The sequence below is a fragment of the Oncorhynchus clarkii genome, chromosome 2 (assembly GCF_045791955.1).
Source record: "Oncorhynchus clarkii lewisi isolate Uvic-CL-2024 chromosome 2, UVic_Ocla_1.0, whole genome shotgun sequence".
Classification (NCBI taxonomy): Eukaryota; Metazoa; Chordata; class Actinopteri; order Salmoniformes; family Salmonidae; genus Oncorhynchus; species Oncorhynchus clarkii.
Genome location: NC_092148.1, coordinates 66354850 through 66374882, shown reverse-complemented (window position 1 = coordinate 66374882; position 20033 = coordinate 66354850). Strand labels below are relative to the sequence as shown.

General features: G+C 42.0%; 1 protein-coding gene across 1 annotated transcript in view; it reads right to left on the bottom strand.

Annotated features, from left to right (window-relative positions):
• The window catches only part of LOC139372315 (FERM domain containing 5a), a 117550-nt gene extending 98717 nt beyond the window's left edge, over nt 1-18833 (bottom strand). Inside the window, exon 1 of the mRNA XM_071112047.1 lies at nt 18621-18833. Coding sequence (XP_070968148.1) covers nt 18621-18722 — 102 coding nt within the window. The 5' untranslated portion in view covers nt 18723-18833. The remainder of the gene's footprint in view (nt 1-18620) is intronic.
• Nucleotides 18834-20033: the final 1200 nt, after the last annotated feature.

Below are 20033 nucleotides of genomic sequence, written 5' to 3'. Positions count from 1 at the left end.
TTTATTTCATCACATTCCCAGTGGGTCAGAAGTTTTCATACAATCAATTAGTATTTGGTAGCATTGCCTTTAAAATGTTTAACTTGGGTCAAACGTTTCAGGTAGCCTTCCACAAGTTTCCCACAATAAGTTTGGTGAATTTCGGCCCATTCCTCCTGACAGAGCTGGTGTAACTGAGTCAGGTTTGTAGGCCTCCTTGCTCGCACATGCTTTTTCAGTTCTGCCCACATATTTTCTATAGGATTGAGTTCAGGACTTTGTGATGGTCACTCCAATACCTTGACTTTTTTGTCCTTAAGCCATTTTGCCACAACTTTGGAAGTATGCTGGGGTCATTGTCCATTTGGAAGACCCATTTGCAACCAAGCTTCAACTTCCTGACTTGAGATGTTGCTTCAATATATCCACATAATTTTCCTACCTCATGATGCCATCTATTTTGTGAAGTGCACCAGGCCATCCTGCAGCAAAGCACACCCACAACATGATGCTGCTACCCCCATGCTTCACGGTTGGGATGGTGTTCTTCGGCTTGCAAGCCTCCTCCTTTTTCCTCCAAACATAATGATGGTCATTATGGCCAAACAGTTCTATTTTTGTTTCATCAGACCAGAGGAAATTTCTCCAAAAAGTACAATCTTTGTCCTCATGTGCAGTTGCAAAACGTAGTCTGGCTTTTTGATGGCGGTTTTGGAGCAGTGGCTTCTTCCTTGCTGATCGGCCTTTCAGGTTATGTCGATATAGGACTTGTTGTATAGGACTTACAGATACTTTTGTACCTGTTTCCTCCAGCATCTTCACAAGGTCCTTTGCTGTTGTTCTGGGATTGATTTGCACTTTTCGCACCAAAGTACGTTCATCCCCATGAGACAGAACGTGTCTCCTTCCTGAGCGGTATGACGGCTGCGTGGTCTCATGGTGTTTATACTTGCATACTATTGTTTGTACAGATTAACGTGGTACCTTCAGGCATTTGGAAATTGCTCCCAAGGATGAACCAGACTTGTGGAGGTCTAAAATTATTGTTGTGGAGGTCTTTGCTGATTTCTTTTGATTTTCCCATGATGTCAAGCAAAGAGGCACTGAGTTTGAAGGTAGGCCTTGAAATACATCCACAGGTATACCTCCAATTGACACAAATTATGTCAATTGGCCTATCAGAAGCTTCTAAAGCCATGACATCATTTTCTGGAATTTTCCAAGCTGTTAAACTTCTGACCCACTGGAATTGTGATACAGTGAATTATAAGTGAAATAACCTGTCTGTAAACAATTGTTGAAAAATTACTTAGTAGTACAAAGTAGATGTCCTAACCTGTCACGCCCTTACTTTAGATATCTTTGTTTTCTTATATTTTGGTTAGGTCAGAGTGTGACTAGGGTGGGTACTCTAGGTTTTTGTTTGTCTAGTGTTTTTGTATGTCTAGGGTTTTGTATGTCTATGTTGGCCTGATATGGTTCCCAATCAGAGAAAGCTGTTTATTTATTGGGGATCCTATTTAGGCAGCCCTTTTTCCCACTTTCTGGTGTGGGATCTTGTCTACAGTTAGGTGCCTGTGTGCACACCCGTAGCTTCATGTTTCGTTTGGTTGTTGTTTTGTTCAGTGAGTTTCAGTTCATAAAAAATATGTGGAACTCTATTCACGCTGCGCCTTGGACTCATCATTGCGATGATCGTGAGATAACCGACTTGCCAAAACTATAGTTTGTTAACAAGAAATTTGTGGAGTAGTTGAAAACGAGTTTTAATGACTCCAACCTAAGTGTATGTAAACTTCTGACTTCAACTGTAGATAAAACGTATCATGCTCATCGGCCATTGGGCATAAACATTACACAACAAGTTGGAAATCACAAATTCAACAATGAGTGGTTTGGAAGGAATCGGTGGCTGACTGCAAGCACTGCAAAGCAATCACTAGCCTGCTATTCAGTGGTGTGGGTGTGTGGTCCAAGTCTGGGTTTAAGGATCTGTTTTCTAAGCTTAACCCTTGTGTTGTCTTAAGGGTACAAAATGACTCGCCACTATGTTTAGCGGTTATAAAATAATTGACACACCACAAAGACACACACACACGCAATGAGATATTGAGATTGTGTGCTACTGATTGAACTCAGTTCTTTCTTGTGTATGTGCAGCATCTCCCTCCACGACCCCACACAAGGCTCAAGTTCACAGGAAAAATAAAATCAATTTCAGACAAAATGAAAACAATTTCAGACAAAATAAAAATGTCTTGAAAGCATTGTTTACTAATGGGGAATGCAGTCAGAGGCTATAAAGGTGCAGCAGATGACAGTCCTCCTAGTTCTCTCTTTGCTGAAGCCATGAGTGCACGTTTCAGTGCCCAACATGTCGTAGATCACATTTTTTTCAGATGTCCAGGAGGAACCAGAACACAATGATTAAGAAGAGGGGGTATCTGAAGAAGAAGATGGGGAAGAATACAACCCAAAGCATGATGCATCAGAAGAAATCTCCCAAGCTGAAAGAGAGACATTTTGGTAAAAGAACAGCTAAATAACATGGTCCTTGTCACCATATGACAACCAGGGCAGGATGGCAGCACAAAATGTCATAAAGATGACCCCAGGGCCCACAAGACATGCAGTTGTCCATGCCCAGGACATCACCTCAACATTTTTTACTTTACCTTTATTTAACTTGGCAAGCCAGTTAAGAACACATTCTTCTTTTCAATGACAGCCCAGGAACAGTGGGTTAACTGCCTTGTTCAGGGGCAGAATTACAGATATTTACCTTGTCAGCACGGGGATTTGATATTGCAAACTTTCGGTTACTAGTCCAACACTCTAACCACTAGGCTACCCACATTACACATGTTCATCATACCAGCCATCGAAAAAATCATCCTGGAGATGACAAATGTTGAGGGTTTCCGTAAAGATGGAGACTACTGGAAAAGGATGGATGAGATTGACCTGCGTGCCTACATAGGGCTGCTAATCTTAGCGGGTTTGTATAGGTCCCGAGGTGAGGCTACATGTAGTCTCTCGGATGCAGAGTGGAATGGCAATTTTCCGTGCCACGATGCCACTGAAAGTCTTTCACACTTTCTCAAGAATGCCACGATTTGATAACCGTGAGTCAAGACCTGCAAGACGTGTGAGAGACAAACTGGAGGACATAAGAGAGGTCTGGGAGAAGTGGGTGGAGCATCTGCCATACTTCTACAACCCTGGGCCTGAAATGACAGTTGATGAGCAACTGGTTCCATTCAGAGGTAAATTTGTATTTTCATATCTGTAATGTAAGTGATTTTCACTGTTAATTTTATTATGTATTGCTGCAATATAATTGATTTACGTGATTGTTTTCTGTGACACTGATACTAATTACTGATCTCTTTTGTCAAAAGGTCACTGTACTCTCCGGCAGTATATGCCCAGCAAGCCAGCAAAGTATGGCATCAAGTTATGGGTGACCTGTGATGCACAATCCAGCTACACTTGGAAGATGCAAGCCCACACAGGGAAGCCGACCAGTGGAGGCCCAGAGAAGAACCAGGGGATGTGGCTTGTGCTTGATGTGACAGATGGACTGAGGGGGCACAATATCACGTGTGACAATTTCTTCACCTCTTATGAACTCAGCCAGCAGCTCCTGAAGAGGAAGATCACTATGGTTGGCACAGTTAGAAAGAACAAGTCTGAGCTCCCCCCTGCATTCCTCACAACAAGGGGGAGAGAGGCCTTCTCATCAAAGTTTGCCTTCACTCCCCACCACCACTCTAGCTTCTTACCTCCCAAAGAGGAACAAGTATGTGGTCCTCCAGGCTGAGATCAGTGATCGTGAGGAGAGGAAGCCAGACATCATCCTGGACTACAACCACAACAAAGGAGGCGTGAACAACCTGGACAAGATGATTGGAACTTACAGCTGCAGGAGGATGACTGACCGCTGGCCCCTGGTCATCTTCCATAACATCATTGATGTGTCCTCATACAATGCCTTCATGATATGGAACAAGATCAACCTTACCTGGATGCCTGATAAGTGGAACAAGAGGAGAGTGTTCCTGGAGCAGCTGGGAAAGGCACTTGTAACCCCACACATTCAAAGAAGGGAGCACCTCCCCCGCACAGCAGCCTCTGCAGCGCTTGTGAAAGCTGTTCAGGGGGCTGAATGTTGTCCGGATCCACCTGATGCTGCAGCTGGGGCAGGCAAGAGGAAGAGATGCCAATTCTGCCCCCCAAAGAAGGACTGGAAAATAAATACGATGTGCTGCACACGTGAGAAATACATCTGCAAAGTCCAGGCACACACACTTGCATACTGTCCTAAATGTGCTAATTAGAGTTGATTGATTTATGTTCTTCGCATTTTTGTTTTGTATCTATTATCTTACTTTATTCTTATTTATTGTTATTGTTTATACACCTTGTGGGTGGGGGCAATGGTTAAACAAATGGGAGAAGACTATTATTTTGTAGTTGAATTCCTCATTGTACAGTATATAAGAATATATCACTATGTTGCCAAAAAAGTTAGACTTATTGTTTCCCTTCTGTTACGGATACCATTATCCTGTGTGTGTATCCTGTGTGTGTGTGTTTCTTTTCTCTCCTTCTCCCCTCACAGGTGAAAATCATCACTCCCCAATCAGTCAACAATCAACCCATCAATCAGAAGACACACCTCCTCCTGTTTCCTACCCTATCACAGTTCCTTCCCCATGGTTTAAAAAACCCATCATTTGTTTGCTCTAGAGCTCAATCTCTTTGTAATGCCATGTTGGTAGATCTCTGTTCTTTATAGATTTCAGTAGCAATCTCTTTGTAAATGCTATGTATGTAGATCTCTCTCTTTGCGTCTTAACCTCTTCTTTTGTTTGAGCACCTCCAAATCACTTTGTCATCTCCTGTGAGTATTGTTTTGGTTATGGTGTTTGTTTGTTGCTAGTGGGAAAAAGGGGAAACCAAGACAAGTCGCCCATGGGCATACACTACCCGTAGGTAAACTTTGTTAAAAACACTAGTTAGAACTGGGCGGACCACCCACTGTATTTTTGGTTAGTTAGTTAGCTGTTGTTAAAGTAGGCTAGTCTAGCTTAGGGGTGTTTTTGCATATTTGTTTGTTTCCTTGGGTCCAGCTCAGCCCCTTTTCCTGCTCCCCCCATTACTGTGTGTTTGCAAATAAACCTTGAGTTTGACGGTAGATTTCAGTTGTCCTGGTTATTTCGTTCACACTTTTACTTTGTCACTATTATAATTTGCATGAGTTATGTTAAGGGTCTCATTACCATCCCCCCTAGACTGTCGGGCCAAAAGGGATTCGTAACACCTTCAATAAAATGCATTCAAAACTACTTTCTGTTACTTTCTTAGGCTATACAAGTGCTATCTCTTGCTAAAAAATGTATGTTTACACCTATGCAGTACCTTTAGCAAAAATAATAATAAACCTCTACTTTAGTATGACAGGTGTGTTGTAATAAAAACGAGTGGTGTCCGCTGATTAAATGTAGTCGTTCTGCATTGTGAAGAGGGAAAACCCAGATATTCACCAGGTTTGTGATGAATGACAGGTTGTTTCTTCGTGCAAAATAGATTTGGGGTTTAAAATTCAATTAAGCTTCTTTATTTTAGGGGTTTAGTGACGGCCTGTCATTTTTGACCCTGAGGACAAGGGGAGTATACAGAATGTTAAGGCTACACAACATGGGCCAAGCTGTCAATCCACCATGACTTCTGCCGCATTTGAAACAACTGGAAACTCGGAACTGGGAAATCTCAGACTTCAGTGAGTTCAAGACAACTGGGAACTCAGGAAAAAAAATAGCTCCGACTGGGAAATATGTTTTGAACGGTCATCCAACTCAGAATTCCAAGTCGGGAACTCGGGTCTCTTTCTAGAGCTCCGACCTAAAGATTCCTGACATCATGATTCTACCTTGATTCTATAAATACAGAGAATGCCAGACTTTGATGACAAAGTTTGATGACAAAATCTGCCACGAAGGACCACCACGCCACCTTCCTGTTCAAGTGGACAAAGCACAACAAGGTGAGTCCAAAAATGTCTTGTATGCTGCTGCATAAACGATGCAATATGCCAGGGAGATATGTATACCGTAGCTAAGAAAGTAATACTAAGTGTATGATTTGTAGTAAGCTGTTAGTAGCCCATGTGTCTCACCCTATTGTTTCATAAGTTGGCCTACTGTTCTGACTTGGTGGTGCACATTTAGCCTATAGCCTGTTTCAGAGAAATGTCATTGAATATTGTAAGAGCTTTCATTGTCTGCTTATATGCCCCCTTTATTTATCCTATGATTCTGACTTGGTGTACAGGGAAAATACTGTAAAAACGGCACATGTTCTGAATTCTGATACTGTAGATTTCAAAGGTGCTGAACAAATAGTTATATTGTCTACGTCCTCCTCATTAATGTCTTAATCGAAATTACGGATTGCCTCTTATCCACTCGTCGTCTCCTTATGCCATAGTTTGTACATCTCAATTGTCAGTAGAAACCACATTTGTTTAAGCAAGTCAGCCAAATCAACTTTTTTTTTTAAAGCCAGTAATTCGCTGCCAGACAAGACCCCGCTGATAGCCAGGTGTAGCAGTGGTAAGGTGTTGGGACAGCTTTATGCAGGCCCTAACAGTTTGTGGGCACCGTTTGTCAACATTATAGTGCAATTAATGTAATGTTTAGTGTTGTAGTGGCTTTGCCGGCATGCATCACATTATTTATTTTTTTGACCCACCAAAATGTACATGCTTAAATCGCCACTCCACATGACTATCTGGCAGAGAACTGTATCAGTCTCCTGAGGACCTGACAGGAGCATGTGAGCAGACGGTGAGAGAGAGAGAGAAAGGCATGGGAGGAGGGGCATGGGAGAGGCCTGGGAGAGACCTTTAGAAAAGCTTGGGAGAAGAGAGAGGCCTGGGAAGAGAAGTCTGGGAGAGGCCTGAGAGAGGATTGGGAGGAGAGAAATGTTATGAAAGGCATCCTGGATTATGATTAGCAAATGGCAGGTCAGGTAGCAGTCCATTATTCAATATCTAAAAGCTCATATGGAAATATGAAACATAACACTCACAACAATAAACAAAAAGGTGCACATTAACCAGACACATCATAGATTGTATGGGCTGTTTTATAGACCAGACAATCAAGAAATGTTCTCTTGGCCATAAAATATCTTTGGCCAATCGAAACAGTGACAGCTTGAGTTTTTGAGGAGCCAGGAATTCCATTCAATGGCCCCCAACCCCATTCACACGTGCAGACTGCATGGTCAATGTAGCATCAAAGCACAAACAATGCACAACAGAGAAAAATGATGAAACCATTACATTTTCAATCATAATTAGATATTCTTCATCTAAGCCCATAAAAACTGTGTCACCGTAAGATACATAAAAGCTTCTAAGGAGTGGAGTACAGAGGAGTCTTTGACGTTGAGAACAGCATTGTGGGGGAGAGGGGAACTGGAAAACTGGGTCAGGGGAACAGTTGGACAGGACTGTGGTGTAGTAGTAAGTGGGATTAGTGACCTCATCACCAGTATGCTCCAATAACATTCAGGGACTAAATAACCTTATATTATCTGTTACACTTTGAGTGGCTACAATTTGTCCATCGTTGGGGCTTCTGCATTGCCTTGGGATATCCTGACTAAAGTGATCTCACATTTTGGCAGTGTTAGGAGTCACCGTAGCAACAACTGAATGTTTAAATGTAACCCCTCCTGTCCCCCTGCCGGCCGTATCACCAAGGAGACAGACCCTAGGACAGTCTGTGCAGCACCCTCTTGTGAAAATTTCCCCAAACATTTCAGTCCTGCTTTTCTTTAGGGAGAGGAGGGTGTGCTCCAATGCTTCTCTTTACAGAGCAGTTTTTGCATGGAATCATCCAATATTGTCTCACCACATGCTTATTGGATTGTTCAGTGCTAGCTACAGTAAAGATCCCACATTTGTAGGGTCAAAAATGATCTGTCACTAATGTTGATAAGATCTCAGCATGACATTGCTTGGGACACTTAACACAAAGAGCTGAAGAGAGAAAAGATATCAGAATAAAATACTAAGGAGTAACCTAAATTAGTGTCCCTGAATCTAATTATCTGTATGGCAGTTCTGAAAGGATCCAATTTAAACATCCACTGACCTGAAAATGAGAGTATCTATCTCAATTATCCTCCATGGAATTCTATTCAATATTTCCAGGAGTTCACATTCTTTAAAAACTATTCCCAACACATTATCAGATTCAGACTCCAAAGCAAACTACATTGGTTTAAATTAGATAATATAGTTGCTCTTAAACACATTCTGGTCTGAAAGCTCACGTAAGTGCGATTCAAAAATACAAAACATATACTAACGCACACTGTATAATTAGCTATTGATGTGGGAAGGTGTGCTGCACCATTGACAACCATCTGGGTCTTCATCAAATCACCATTTAAATGTATGAATAAAACACAGATTAACAATAAACAACACATTCGGTTCCCTGGAAATTACACGTTTCTTCCTCCAATTAGAGAAAGACTGTACAAAAGACTCAAGCACTGAATATATCACACGTGCTCTCTTTACTCAAAACTGTGTCTAAATGAAGAGCAAAGTTTCTGTAAAAACTTCTCTATGTGGGCTAAAAAATGTAGTATTCTGATATGACTTTAAAGTGCTATTTTATGCCGTTTACCAGAAAATGGCATCTTCTTTCTTAAATGCAGCTCATGAGTAGTGATGAGGCTGATAAGCACGGGAAACTGTGGAAAGCACATCCTATTTTTATTCTATGAAAAGCCTGAGCTTTGAGAAATTAAGTTTCTGAGAAAGCCAAATAATGCTAGATGGTTCGAACCCCCACACGCATGCACACACACATTTAACACAGAGTAGCTTTAAGCGTGCACATTCTCCCGGGATTTGGTTGAATGTATACAGTATGCTGCATATCCAACACAATCTACTGCACATCTTGGCATTTACACCATCGTCAGCCAAGAAGCTGCAACTTACTAAGGAAAAAGCACACCAGCACTGTGTTTTATAAAAATAATTGCTGCTTCCAGCCTTAATTTCTTGGTTCTTTACGTGCTCAGCTGGTACAGCAGTCCCATCCAGTGTCAAGCAGGGACAGAGTCTGTAGATGCAGCGATGCAACATGCACTCAAGGCTTTCGTGTTGCCATGCAGATTTACCTAGGGGCTTGACAAAACTTTTAAAAGACAGCAAACAGAATACACAACCTGAGCAAAGAAATCCCATTCATGATCTTAAATAATATATTGGAAGGACTAAATTAGAATAATGTTCAAGTCTTGCTTTAGACCTGAAGACACTGCTTTGATTTTATCGCAGCTCAGTAAAGTGCCTTCGTTCTGTGCTGTTGTGAGTCCTACCTCAATGCTGAGACTAGCTCCATCTGGACAACTATTCTCCTGGGATGTGTTGATTTTTACCAGACAACAGCACACTACAACACCTCTCCAATAAAGCAATACAAGGTGTTATGGATAAAAACAACCACATATAGACAGAGATAGCTATTGGTTTACAATTAGAAATCCACCTTCAACACACCTCGTTGCACTCAAATGTAACAAAATGGAGAGTGTAGCTGAACACAATGAGAAGACTGAGCCACTGATGTAGCAGCAAAAAAATGGGGCTTTACAAACATGCAATGAGAGGTCAGAGAGCTTGTGATGATGGTAGAGGGAACACATGGTCTAGACATGGCCTACGTTCACTCTCACCTCTATCATACAGGACAAAAAAAGGACTCCCATTTAGACAGCTCCAGGATGTAAAAATGAAACAACACCCGTTCAACTGTGTGTTCATCAAGAGAGGTTGCTTGAACAGAGAACAATTCTGGAAGAACACTCTTGAAGAGTGTGTGTATTTATGTAATTATTACTGTGCCTGTCTGTGTGTCATACATACACAGTACACATACAGCTGTCTACCTTCCATTTCTAATTCTCTCTTATGCAAAATCACTACAGCCTGGCTGCCTTCGCTTGTCTGCTATTCAAATGTGACCTAGAGATGTGAGGAGTCTTTAAATTCCCAGCCATCACCAATGCTGCGATACTGCATCAGAGGAAAAGGCCTGGGGCAACAGTGACTACCCACTGGGCACACACTGTTGAATCAACATTGTCTCGACGTAATTTGTCAACATTTTGTGACGTGGAATCAACAAGGAAAATACACTGGATTTGAAAAAAAGTCACCAACCAGTACTGTTTTCATCTAATTTCATCCAGCGTTGTAAACATTGAAATTAGGGTAAAAGTTCAACATAAATACATTGATATAACAACCTTAGTCAGGTTAAGTTAATCTAATTTCAACATAATCATCAGAACTATGTATATGTTGAAATTGCAATGAAAATTCCATGTATAAAAGTACAAATTCTTGTTCTCCTATATTCAATGTACACTGAGTGTACAAAACATTAGGAACACTTCCTAATATTGAGTTGCACTCCCTTTCGCCCTCAAAACAGCCTCAATTAGATGAGACATGGACTCCACAAGGTGTCGAAAGCGTTCCACAGGGATGCTGGCCCATGTTGACTCCAATGCTTCCCACAGTTGTATCAAGTTGGCTTGATGTTGTTTTGGTGGTGGACCATTTTTGATACACATGGGAAACTGTTGATCGTGAAAAACCCAGCAGCATTACAGTTCTTGACACACTCAAACCGGTGCGCCTGGCATCTAGTACCATACCCCATTCAAAGGCACTTAAATATTTTGTCTTGCCAATTCACCCTCTGAATGGCACACATTCAGTCAATCCATGTCTAAATTATCTCAAGCCTTAAAAATTATTCTTTAACCTGTCTCCTCCCCTTCAACTACACTGATTGAAGTGGATTTAACAAGTGACACCAATAAGGGATCACAGATTTCCCCTGGATTCACTAGGTCAGTCTATGTTCCTAATGTTTTGTACACTCAGTGTATATTGGGGTCGTTGAAATGATGTTGAATTTCATATTGATCAGACATATTTCATTTGACCTTGTTTCAATGTTGATAGTAAAATGGTATACTATATGTACAAAAGTATGTTGACACCCCTTCAAATTAGTGGATTCGGCTATTTCAGCCACACCCATTGCTGACAGGTGTATAAAATCGACATAGACAAACATTGGTAGTAGAGTGGCCTGTACTGAAGAGCTTGGTGACTTTAAACATGGCACCATAATAGGATGCCACCTTTCCAACAAGTCAGGTCATCAAATTCATGCCCAGCTAGAGCTACGGTCAACTGTAAGTGCAGTGATTGTAAAGTGGAAATGTCTAGGAGCAACAACGGCTCATCTGTGAAGTGGTAGGCCACACAAGCTCACAGAATGGGATCGCTGAGTGCCGAAGTGTGTGGCGCGTAAAAATCGCCTGTCCTCGTATGCAACACTCACTACCAAGTTCCAAACTGCCTCTGGAAGCAACGTCAGCACAATAACTGTTCGTTGGGAGCTTCATGAAATGGGTCTCCATGGCCTGACAGCCATAATTGGACTCTGGAGCAGTGGAAACGTTGTCTGGAATGATGATTCACGCTTCACCATCTGGCAGTCCGACGGACAAATCTGGATTTGGCGGATGCCAGGAGAACGCTACCTGTGCGAATGCATAGTGCTAACTGTAAAGTTTGGTGGAGGAATAATGGTCTGGGGTTGTTTTTCATGGTTCGGGCTAGGCCCCTTAGTTCCAGGGAAGGGAAATCTTAATGCTACAGCATACAATGACATTGTAGACAATTCTGTGCTTCCAACTTTGTGGCAACAGTTTAGGGAAGGCACTTTGCTGTTTCAGCATGGTAATGCCCCCGTATTACCATGGATACATACAGAAATGGTTTGTTGAGACTTCCAAAGATCCAATCAACCATGGATGAATGATAGTATACCTAGCTACACGCTGAAATGATGGTGCCCTTTGTTGAGCAAATCAGATGTCAATGTAGCCTACATAAACCCAACCTCACTCTGAATTTACTTTCACATACAGCTTGGATATTTTTTATTCACCCAGTCAGATAAACACTCCAAACAGCCTACCCGACGTTCGGAGGTGTCTGCATGGTCCTAAAGCACACCGTTGCCTCATTTTGTATAACATTCCAATGATAACACTGGGGGGGACAAAAATGCAATTTCAGAATGTGGGGGGGATATGTCCCCCCTGTCCCCAGTGAAAGTTGTGCCCCTGGGCAGTGTAGTTCCTTTATGCCTAAAGAGTCTGTCATTGAAACCAGACCCTAGGGTCGGGATTTTGAGACTATGGGGATAGGGGGATGGCAGCGGCTTCAATCAAACTACAGGGACGTATAATGTTGAGCACTCACTTTCTCATCTCACAAATATAGAGGAAAGATCCATAATTCATTGGAGTAAAACTTAAGGCCATGCATTAAGACAGATACAGTACTTTTCCCATCTATGTTTTAAGGACTTCCTCTTCCCTGGTTTTGGCACAGTATTTTCTGAAGATGATGATAGTGAAGGCTGTAATGGCCCACCTGTGCATTGTAGATGTCAAAGGAAGGAGGCCATCCTGCTCCAGAGGCAACTCTGAATTTGTTAAACAGTTTAGGGAAGAGATCAGAGTGTAATGAAAACAGGTCCCCAGGGGAATCTCAACACACAGTGGGAATAGGATATGCGCAAAAGTGAGCGGGTGAAAGAAGTGAGCGGGTGAGAGAGAGCGAGAGAGAGAGAGAGAGAGAGAGAGAAAGAGAGGGTGACCTAGTTACGCCTTTCACTGCTTCCTGATTCCAGTCTAGGTGTCCTGGAATCCTGGGTGTCTTTGGCAGGCTAGCAGCCTGGGAGAAAGGGCAGAGGAAGAATTAAATGAGGAACATGCTCTCTGGACCTCCACTGGCATGGCAAATCAGGTGTATTATTCCCTAGCCCAGTGGTTCCCAAACTGGGGGTCGCGACCCCATGTGGATATGAAAATGTGGTCTCGGGAGAATTTCCAAAATCCTGAAAGAATACAAATATATATACAAAAATATACATATTATAATATCGTCATTGTATCTCAAAATCCTTGGAATGTTGTTAACCTTAAAAAGCTAAATAAAAAATGTCACATCTAAAATTCAACCAGAGAGCGTCCTTAGATCATGTGAAAAGGTCACACTTGACCGTTGCATTTGAATCCATTATGAATGTGTCTCCCTCTGCCATATGGACACATTGTATGATACACGGAGAGCAACTGACGGCAAAAGAGCTGAACACAGAACTATATACTGCAGCAGGTAACGTAGGTTGTAAACAACATCCGCTGCGCACACACTTGTTCGGAAAAATATGTGGAGATATGGGATCAGAGCATTTTTTAAAGTGAACCTTTATTTAACTAGGCAAGACACATTCTTACTTACAATGACAGCCTACCCCGGACAACACTGGCCAATTGTGCACCGCCCTATGGGACTCCCAATCACGGCCGGATGTGATGCAGCCTGGATATGAACCAGATACTGCAGTGATGCCTTTTGCACTGGGATGCATTGTCTTAGACCACTGCGCCACTCGGGAGCCCATGACAGCATTACAATGTTCTATTTCACACTGAGGCTTGGTGGTTATCAATGGGGAGTGTTGGAAAGATTTTTCGCATTGAGAGAGGAACTGTTGTCATTCAAAATGGATGTAAAAAGAAAAGAAGACTTGACTTTCTGTGTAAGAAAAGGTGTCTCCTTGCCTATATAACAGACATATGGTAAACTGAATTAACTGAACCCAAGCAGGCAGGGCTACAAAAACATTCTACAGATGAGTAACCGAATCAGTGGATTCAGATCAGAGGAAAGAATTCTTATTGGAGTCTTCCAAAAGCAAACCATGCCCCCCCTTCCATCGGCTGTGCATGGTTCTAACAGAAACAGCATCAGTAAGGGTCCCACACAAGTGATGACTGCTCACCTCCAATGCTTGGAATAGCACTTTGGGACCTACTTTTCAATCCATTTGACTGTGATTCTGGCTCAGAAGACATGCCAGTAAGTGAAATCGAACAGCTGACCGAGCTGTCATGTGACCGAATGATGCAGACAACGCATTCACTCACGGGTCACAACGGAGGTGTTTTGGTTTCTGACTCAAAGCGAATAATACCCTGCCGTCTCCATCTGAGCATTAATGCGGCGTTCAAAATAACTGGGAACTCGGAAATCTCTGAATTCCGACCTCAGTGCGTTCAAGACAATAGGGGAACTCTGAATAAAACTAGCTCCGACTGGGAAAAATAGTTTTGAATGGTCATCCAACTCGGAATTCCAACTCGTGAACTCGGGCCTCTTTCTAGAGCTCCGACTTTCTGACCTGAAGATCACTGCCTGACCTTATGATTTGACCTCGCATTTTTCAGAGTTCCCAGTTGTCTTGAAAGCACCATAAAACTTGCTACCCTTTGCCAGCTCATATCTGTGTGAAGCTGGATTCAGTGCTCCCGTCTGCATTAAAACCAAATATCGATCCAGGTGAGATGTGACAGCAAAGATGAATTGGCACTGTCGACCACGCTCCCTAACTTTCAGAAGTTCCGGCGCGACATGCATCAAGCACACCCATCTCATTAATGGTGGTGAGATACATTATGTCAAGTAATTTGCGACTGACTGTCATAGCCCCACATTAAAAGTATGTGATGGTGGATGGTGAGTTGAGAAGAGAATCAGAAATGCTGTTAGAATGTTTTTCAATTGACTGCAATAACCCAAATAAAAAAGTAAACATTGGCTGTTAATTACATAATTTTTTTCACATGGTTGTGATCATTTTCAGATATCAAAATAGGGTCGTGGGAACCCCTGCCCTAGCCACATCATCACCAGTTCTTTTTGAACTGCTATTTTTGGTGAATGTCAGGAAACAAATCGCATCTGTGAAAGAGCTGTTCATTTGTCTCCCTGAATGTCACACAATTACTACTGCTTTAGACAACAACTATCTGCAGATAAATTAGAAAAACATTCTCTGAAGATTGTAATTCCTCACTGCATGACTTTTTGGTCCACACACATTCTGCAGTGCATTAAAAAAACTCTTACATTTTTGGCAGGCCATCCAATAATTTGGGCGGTTTACATGTACACTGAACAAAAATATAAACGCAACATGCAACAAAGATTTTACCGAGTTACAGTTCATTTAAATAAACCAGTCAATTGAAATATATTTATTAGGCCCTAATGTATGGATTTCACATGATATGCATCTATCTGTGGTCACAGATACCTTTAAAAAAAGGTAGGGGCTTGGATCAGAAAACGCGTCAGTATCTGGTGTGATCAACATTTTCCTCATGCAGCGCGACACATCTCCTTCGCATAGAGTTGATCAGGCTGTTGATTGTGGCCCGTGGAATGTTGTCCCACTCCTCTTCAATGTTTGTTTGAAGTTGCTGGATATTGGCCGGAACTGGAACACGCTGTCAATCCAGAGCATCCCAAACCTGATCAATGGGTGACATTTGATGAGTATGCAGGCCATGGAAGAACTGGGACATTTTCAGCTTCCAGGAATTGAGGTGATGGCTGCAGATGAATGGCACGACAATGGGCCATGATCTCGACATGATCTCGATAATGATCACGACAATGATAACGTCACGGTATCTCTGTGCATTTTAATTGGCATTAATAAAATGCAATTGTGTTCGTTACCCATAGCTTATGCCTACCCATACCATAACTCCACCTCCACCATGGGGCACTCTGTTCACAACATTGACATCAGCAAACCTCTCACCCACACGACACCATACACACTGTTTGCCATCTGTCCGGTACGGTTGAAACCAAGATTAATCCGTGAAGAACACACTTCTCCAGCGTGAGTGGCCATCAAAGATGAGCATTTGCCCACTCTAGTTGGTAACGACACCGAACTGCAGTCAGGTCGAGAGAGAACAAAAGAAGTAGCCAGCCACTACTCCAGTCCAGACTGCCAGAGCAGAGAATAGGCAGATACTTTCTGCTTCATCACTCCTCACCAGCATGACTTCAGCTCAGCCTCAAGGCACTAGCAGGAATACAAGGGCTGTTAATATGGCCTGTTTACAAGATGGGCCTTCTGAAATCACTCTCACTCTCCTGGAGCTCTGAGATTCTCATATCATCAACTCTAGAGGGAAAAGGTTCTACAGCTGCACCATCAAGAGCATCCTGACTGGTTGCATCACTGCCTGGTATGGCAACTGCTAGGCCTCCGACTGCAAGGCACTACAGAGGGTAGTAAGTGTGGCCCAGTACATCACTGGGGCCAAGCTTCCTGCCATCCAGGAACTCTATACCAGGTGGTGTCAGAGGAAGGCCCTAAAAATTGTCAATGACTCCAGCCATCCTAGTCATAGACTGTTCTCTCTGCTACCGCACACCAAGTGGTACCGGAGCACCAAGTCTTGGTCCAAGACGTTTCAAAACAGCTCTACCCTAAAAGCCATAAGACTACTGAACATCTAATCAAATGGCTACCCAGACTACTTGCATTGCCCCAACCCCCCTATTTTACGCTGCTGCTACTCTCTGTTATTATCTATGCATAAGTCACTTTAATAACTCTACCCCACATTGATATATTACCTCAATTACCTCGACTAACCAGTGCCCCCACACATTGACTCTGTACCGGTACCCCTGTATATAGCCTCGCTATTGTTATTTTATAGCTGCTCTTTAATTTGTCATTTGTTTGTATATTTGTTACTTTTATTTCTTTGTTTTTTAGGTATTTTTCTGAAAACTGCATTGTTGTTAAGGGCTTGTAAGTAAGCATGTATTCGGCGCATGTGACAAATACATGCTTATTTTATTTTAAATATATCTCCAACAGAGATGCATGCAACCAAAAGGGAAATGTTTCAGCAAAATAACAGAAACAAAGACTGCAGCTTTAACATTTAATTGCATCATACAGGTGTCCCTAAACCTGATTCATTTTTCCATCTACAAGATTTGTTGAATGTCTCAATGACTTAAAAATAGTAGGAGCCCTCTAGGGATTTCCTCAGTCCAGGAGATAGCTCTCTCCACTAACTTCTGAGGAACGATGATCCACAGATGAATACACACACAAACATACTGTAATTGGTTCTGATCGACCCTCTCCCCTACCTTTATTTCAGGCTGAAGATAAAATGAAGGATACATCAAAGCAAGACTAGCAGCAAACAAAATAAAAAGAAACAAACACCTTACTCCTTCCTATCTTCCCTTACAGGAAATCAATCTCACTTTGATTTATACAGGAAATGTATCTCACTTTACTTTCAACAAAACATAACTTGTTTTATTATAATTATATGTCTACATATAGTAGTGAACTATATACAGGCTCATAACAGTTTCAGTAAACAAATTGCTCTTGAGCAACAATAAAATCCTATCTGAGTAATAATAACATGGAACTCTTAAAACGGTTGACAGATTCAAATATAAAACCTGAAAACTGTTGATCACTTTTCAAACCCCTACTTCCAGCACTGTCATGATAGTGAAAAATAAAAATTCCACTAGTAGGCTAGATTATGTGTCTGTTATAAACCATTTCCTTTTTGCCATGTTTAGCCTATGTCAGCAACAAAAACGCTGATTAGGTCATGTGGCTGGTGGATTATCATACAGATAATCCACGTCGGATGTGCAGTTACCTATAGCACATCCTCTATGTCAGGGTTTCCCAAACTCCATCCTGAGGCCCCCCTGGGTGCACATTTACCCCCTAGCACTACACAGCTGATTCAAATAATGAACTCATAATCAAGCTTTGATTATTTGAATCAGATGTGTAGTGCTAGGGGGAAAAACTAAAGTACACCCATGGAGGCCCCAGGACTGAGTTTGGGAAACCCTGCTCTCAGTGCACCAAGTCAGATGGCATAGACCAGAGTTTCCAACTGCCTGCAAGTGGTCCGCGGGGGGGTTTCATTTGGCCCCCAAATTTTTCTGAGCAAAAAATTAATACGAATATTATTTGTATTATTGTTGGCCATAATAGACTGGAAAAACACAAGGAGCTCAGCTCCGAGTAATTTTTATTTAAGAAATCTGTTCCCAAGTATTCTCACGCATAATAGAGAGACACGTGATCGTATACAAACGTAAGCAAGGTTTGAAATCATTATGTTTTAGTCTAACATTATTTATGTTTGGGCTTCTTGCGGTCAATTTGCGGTCTACACAATTATTTTTAATTATGTTCCTGCGGCCCGACCATACGCTCAAGAGAACATCGGCCCACGTTGATGATCCCTGCATAGGCTACGGCAAAAAAATGTGTTAGAAAACAAGTTATTCACACAGCGATAGATTCAGATCATGCCTATCGTGGGTCCTGCAGGATGCGGGCACTTTCTGAAGGGTCAGTGCTATCCAGAATTCTTGGGACATCCATACTCTAAAGCCTAACCTTATCCCTTACCTTAACCATTTTAAATGTTAACTTCAATGGAGGTATGGACCCTTGCGGTAGTAACATCCTGAAACACTGTGCGTGCTTTTCTATAGGGAGACAATTGCAGCACTTGCCTTGCCATATGCTCTGCGGAGGGAAAACAGTTATTGTAAAAATATAGAGCACGTGACTGACCTGAATTGTGCATGTGTATTCCGTATCATCCAGGAGTCTGACGGTGCAGTCATATTCTCTATCCAGATTCCTGATGCTGCCACTCATTATTCGGCTCAACATCTTCTCACAGAATTGCTGGTCTGCGTCTAGGACCAGAACAATAAACTAAACACAGCACAGAATGACTACATTTTTCGATCAACCAGACTAGCAGCAGCTGAAGATTCTACTGCCAAGACGCAGCATAGTCTATACCATGAAGTTAACACAACACAGACACTGGCAATAGTGCGGAATCATTGAAATGACGCTCGCATCCAGATCCAGGAGCAAAACCGTGGCCGAACGATGGGTGACCATTCACCACTTGCAACCTGAGCTAGAGGGCGGTCCCTTAGAATAGACAGACGTCAATGAGAACCAACGAGAGCGATGTCCACAAAATGGGCAGAAGCCCTAAATAAGCAATACCAAAAATGAATATTTCATCCTTTAATTTTCTTAAGCCACCAATTGGCACTAGGAGGTCCAAATGTGGTGTTTTCAGTCTCCCATGCATTTAATGTTTATGAATGTTTAGCTCCTAAAGTCAAACGAATGAGGGGTAGCCCAACCAGACGCAAGATGGCGGTATTATTCATTTTAGGTTGCGTCGTTTATGACAAATGACTTAAAAGGAATAATACCACCATCTTGCGTCCGGGATAGCTATCTATCCCTCATCCGAATTTATTTCCCAATTGTATGACTCAGTGGCCAGAGCAATCATGAAAATACATTTATCAACTAATTTATACCAAATATTTTTGAGTTTACAGATAGTAGCCTAAGACACAAGACAAAATAATAGACAAGGGTGTCATCTCGTAATTGAAATCAAATCGTATTTGTCACATCCATCGAATACAGCAGTTGTAGACCTTACCGTGAAAGTATTACTTACAAGCCCTTAAGCCCTTAACCAACAATACGGCTTTAATACAATTAATAGTTAAACAAATATTTACTAAATAAACTAAAGTTTGAAAATGGTGGGGGGGGGGGGGGTCATGTAGGTAGGGGTAAAATGACTAGATAATAAACAGTGAGTAGCAGTAGCGTAAAAAAAAAGGGGGGGAGGGGGTGAAAATAGTCTGAGTAGCTATTTAATTAACTGTTCAGCAGTCTTAAGACTTGGGGTAGAAGCTGTTAAGGAGTCTTTTGGACCTAGACTTGGCGCTGCGGTACCGCTTACCGTGCGGTAGCAGAGAACAGTCTATGAGGCTGGTGTCTTTGACAAATCTTTCTGTGTAAGCACATTGTGACGAATGCTGATGTAAAAAAGGGGTTTATAAATACATCTGATTGATTTATTTGATTGATGGCTTTTCGCACAATAGTCTCAGCACAACAATTATCGAATAGCGACTCTTCCACCCCCTAGCGGACATA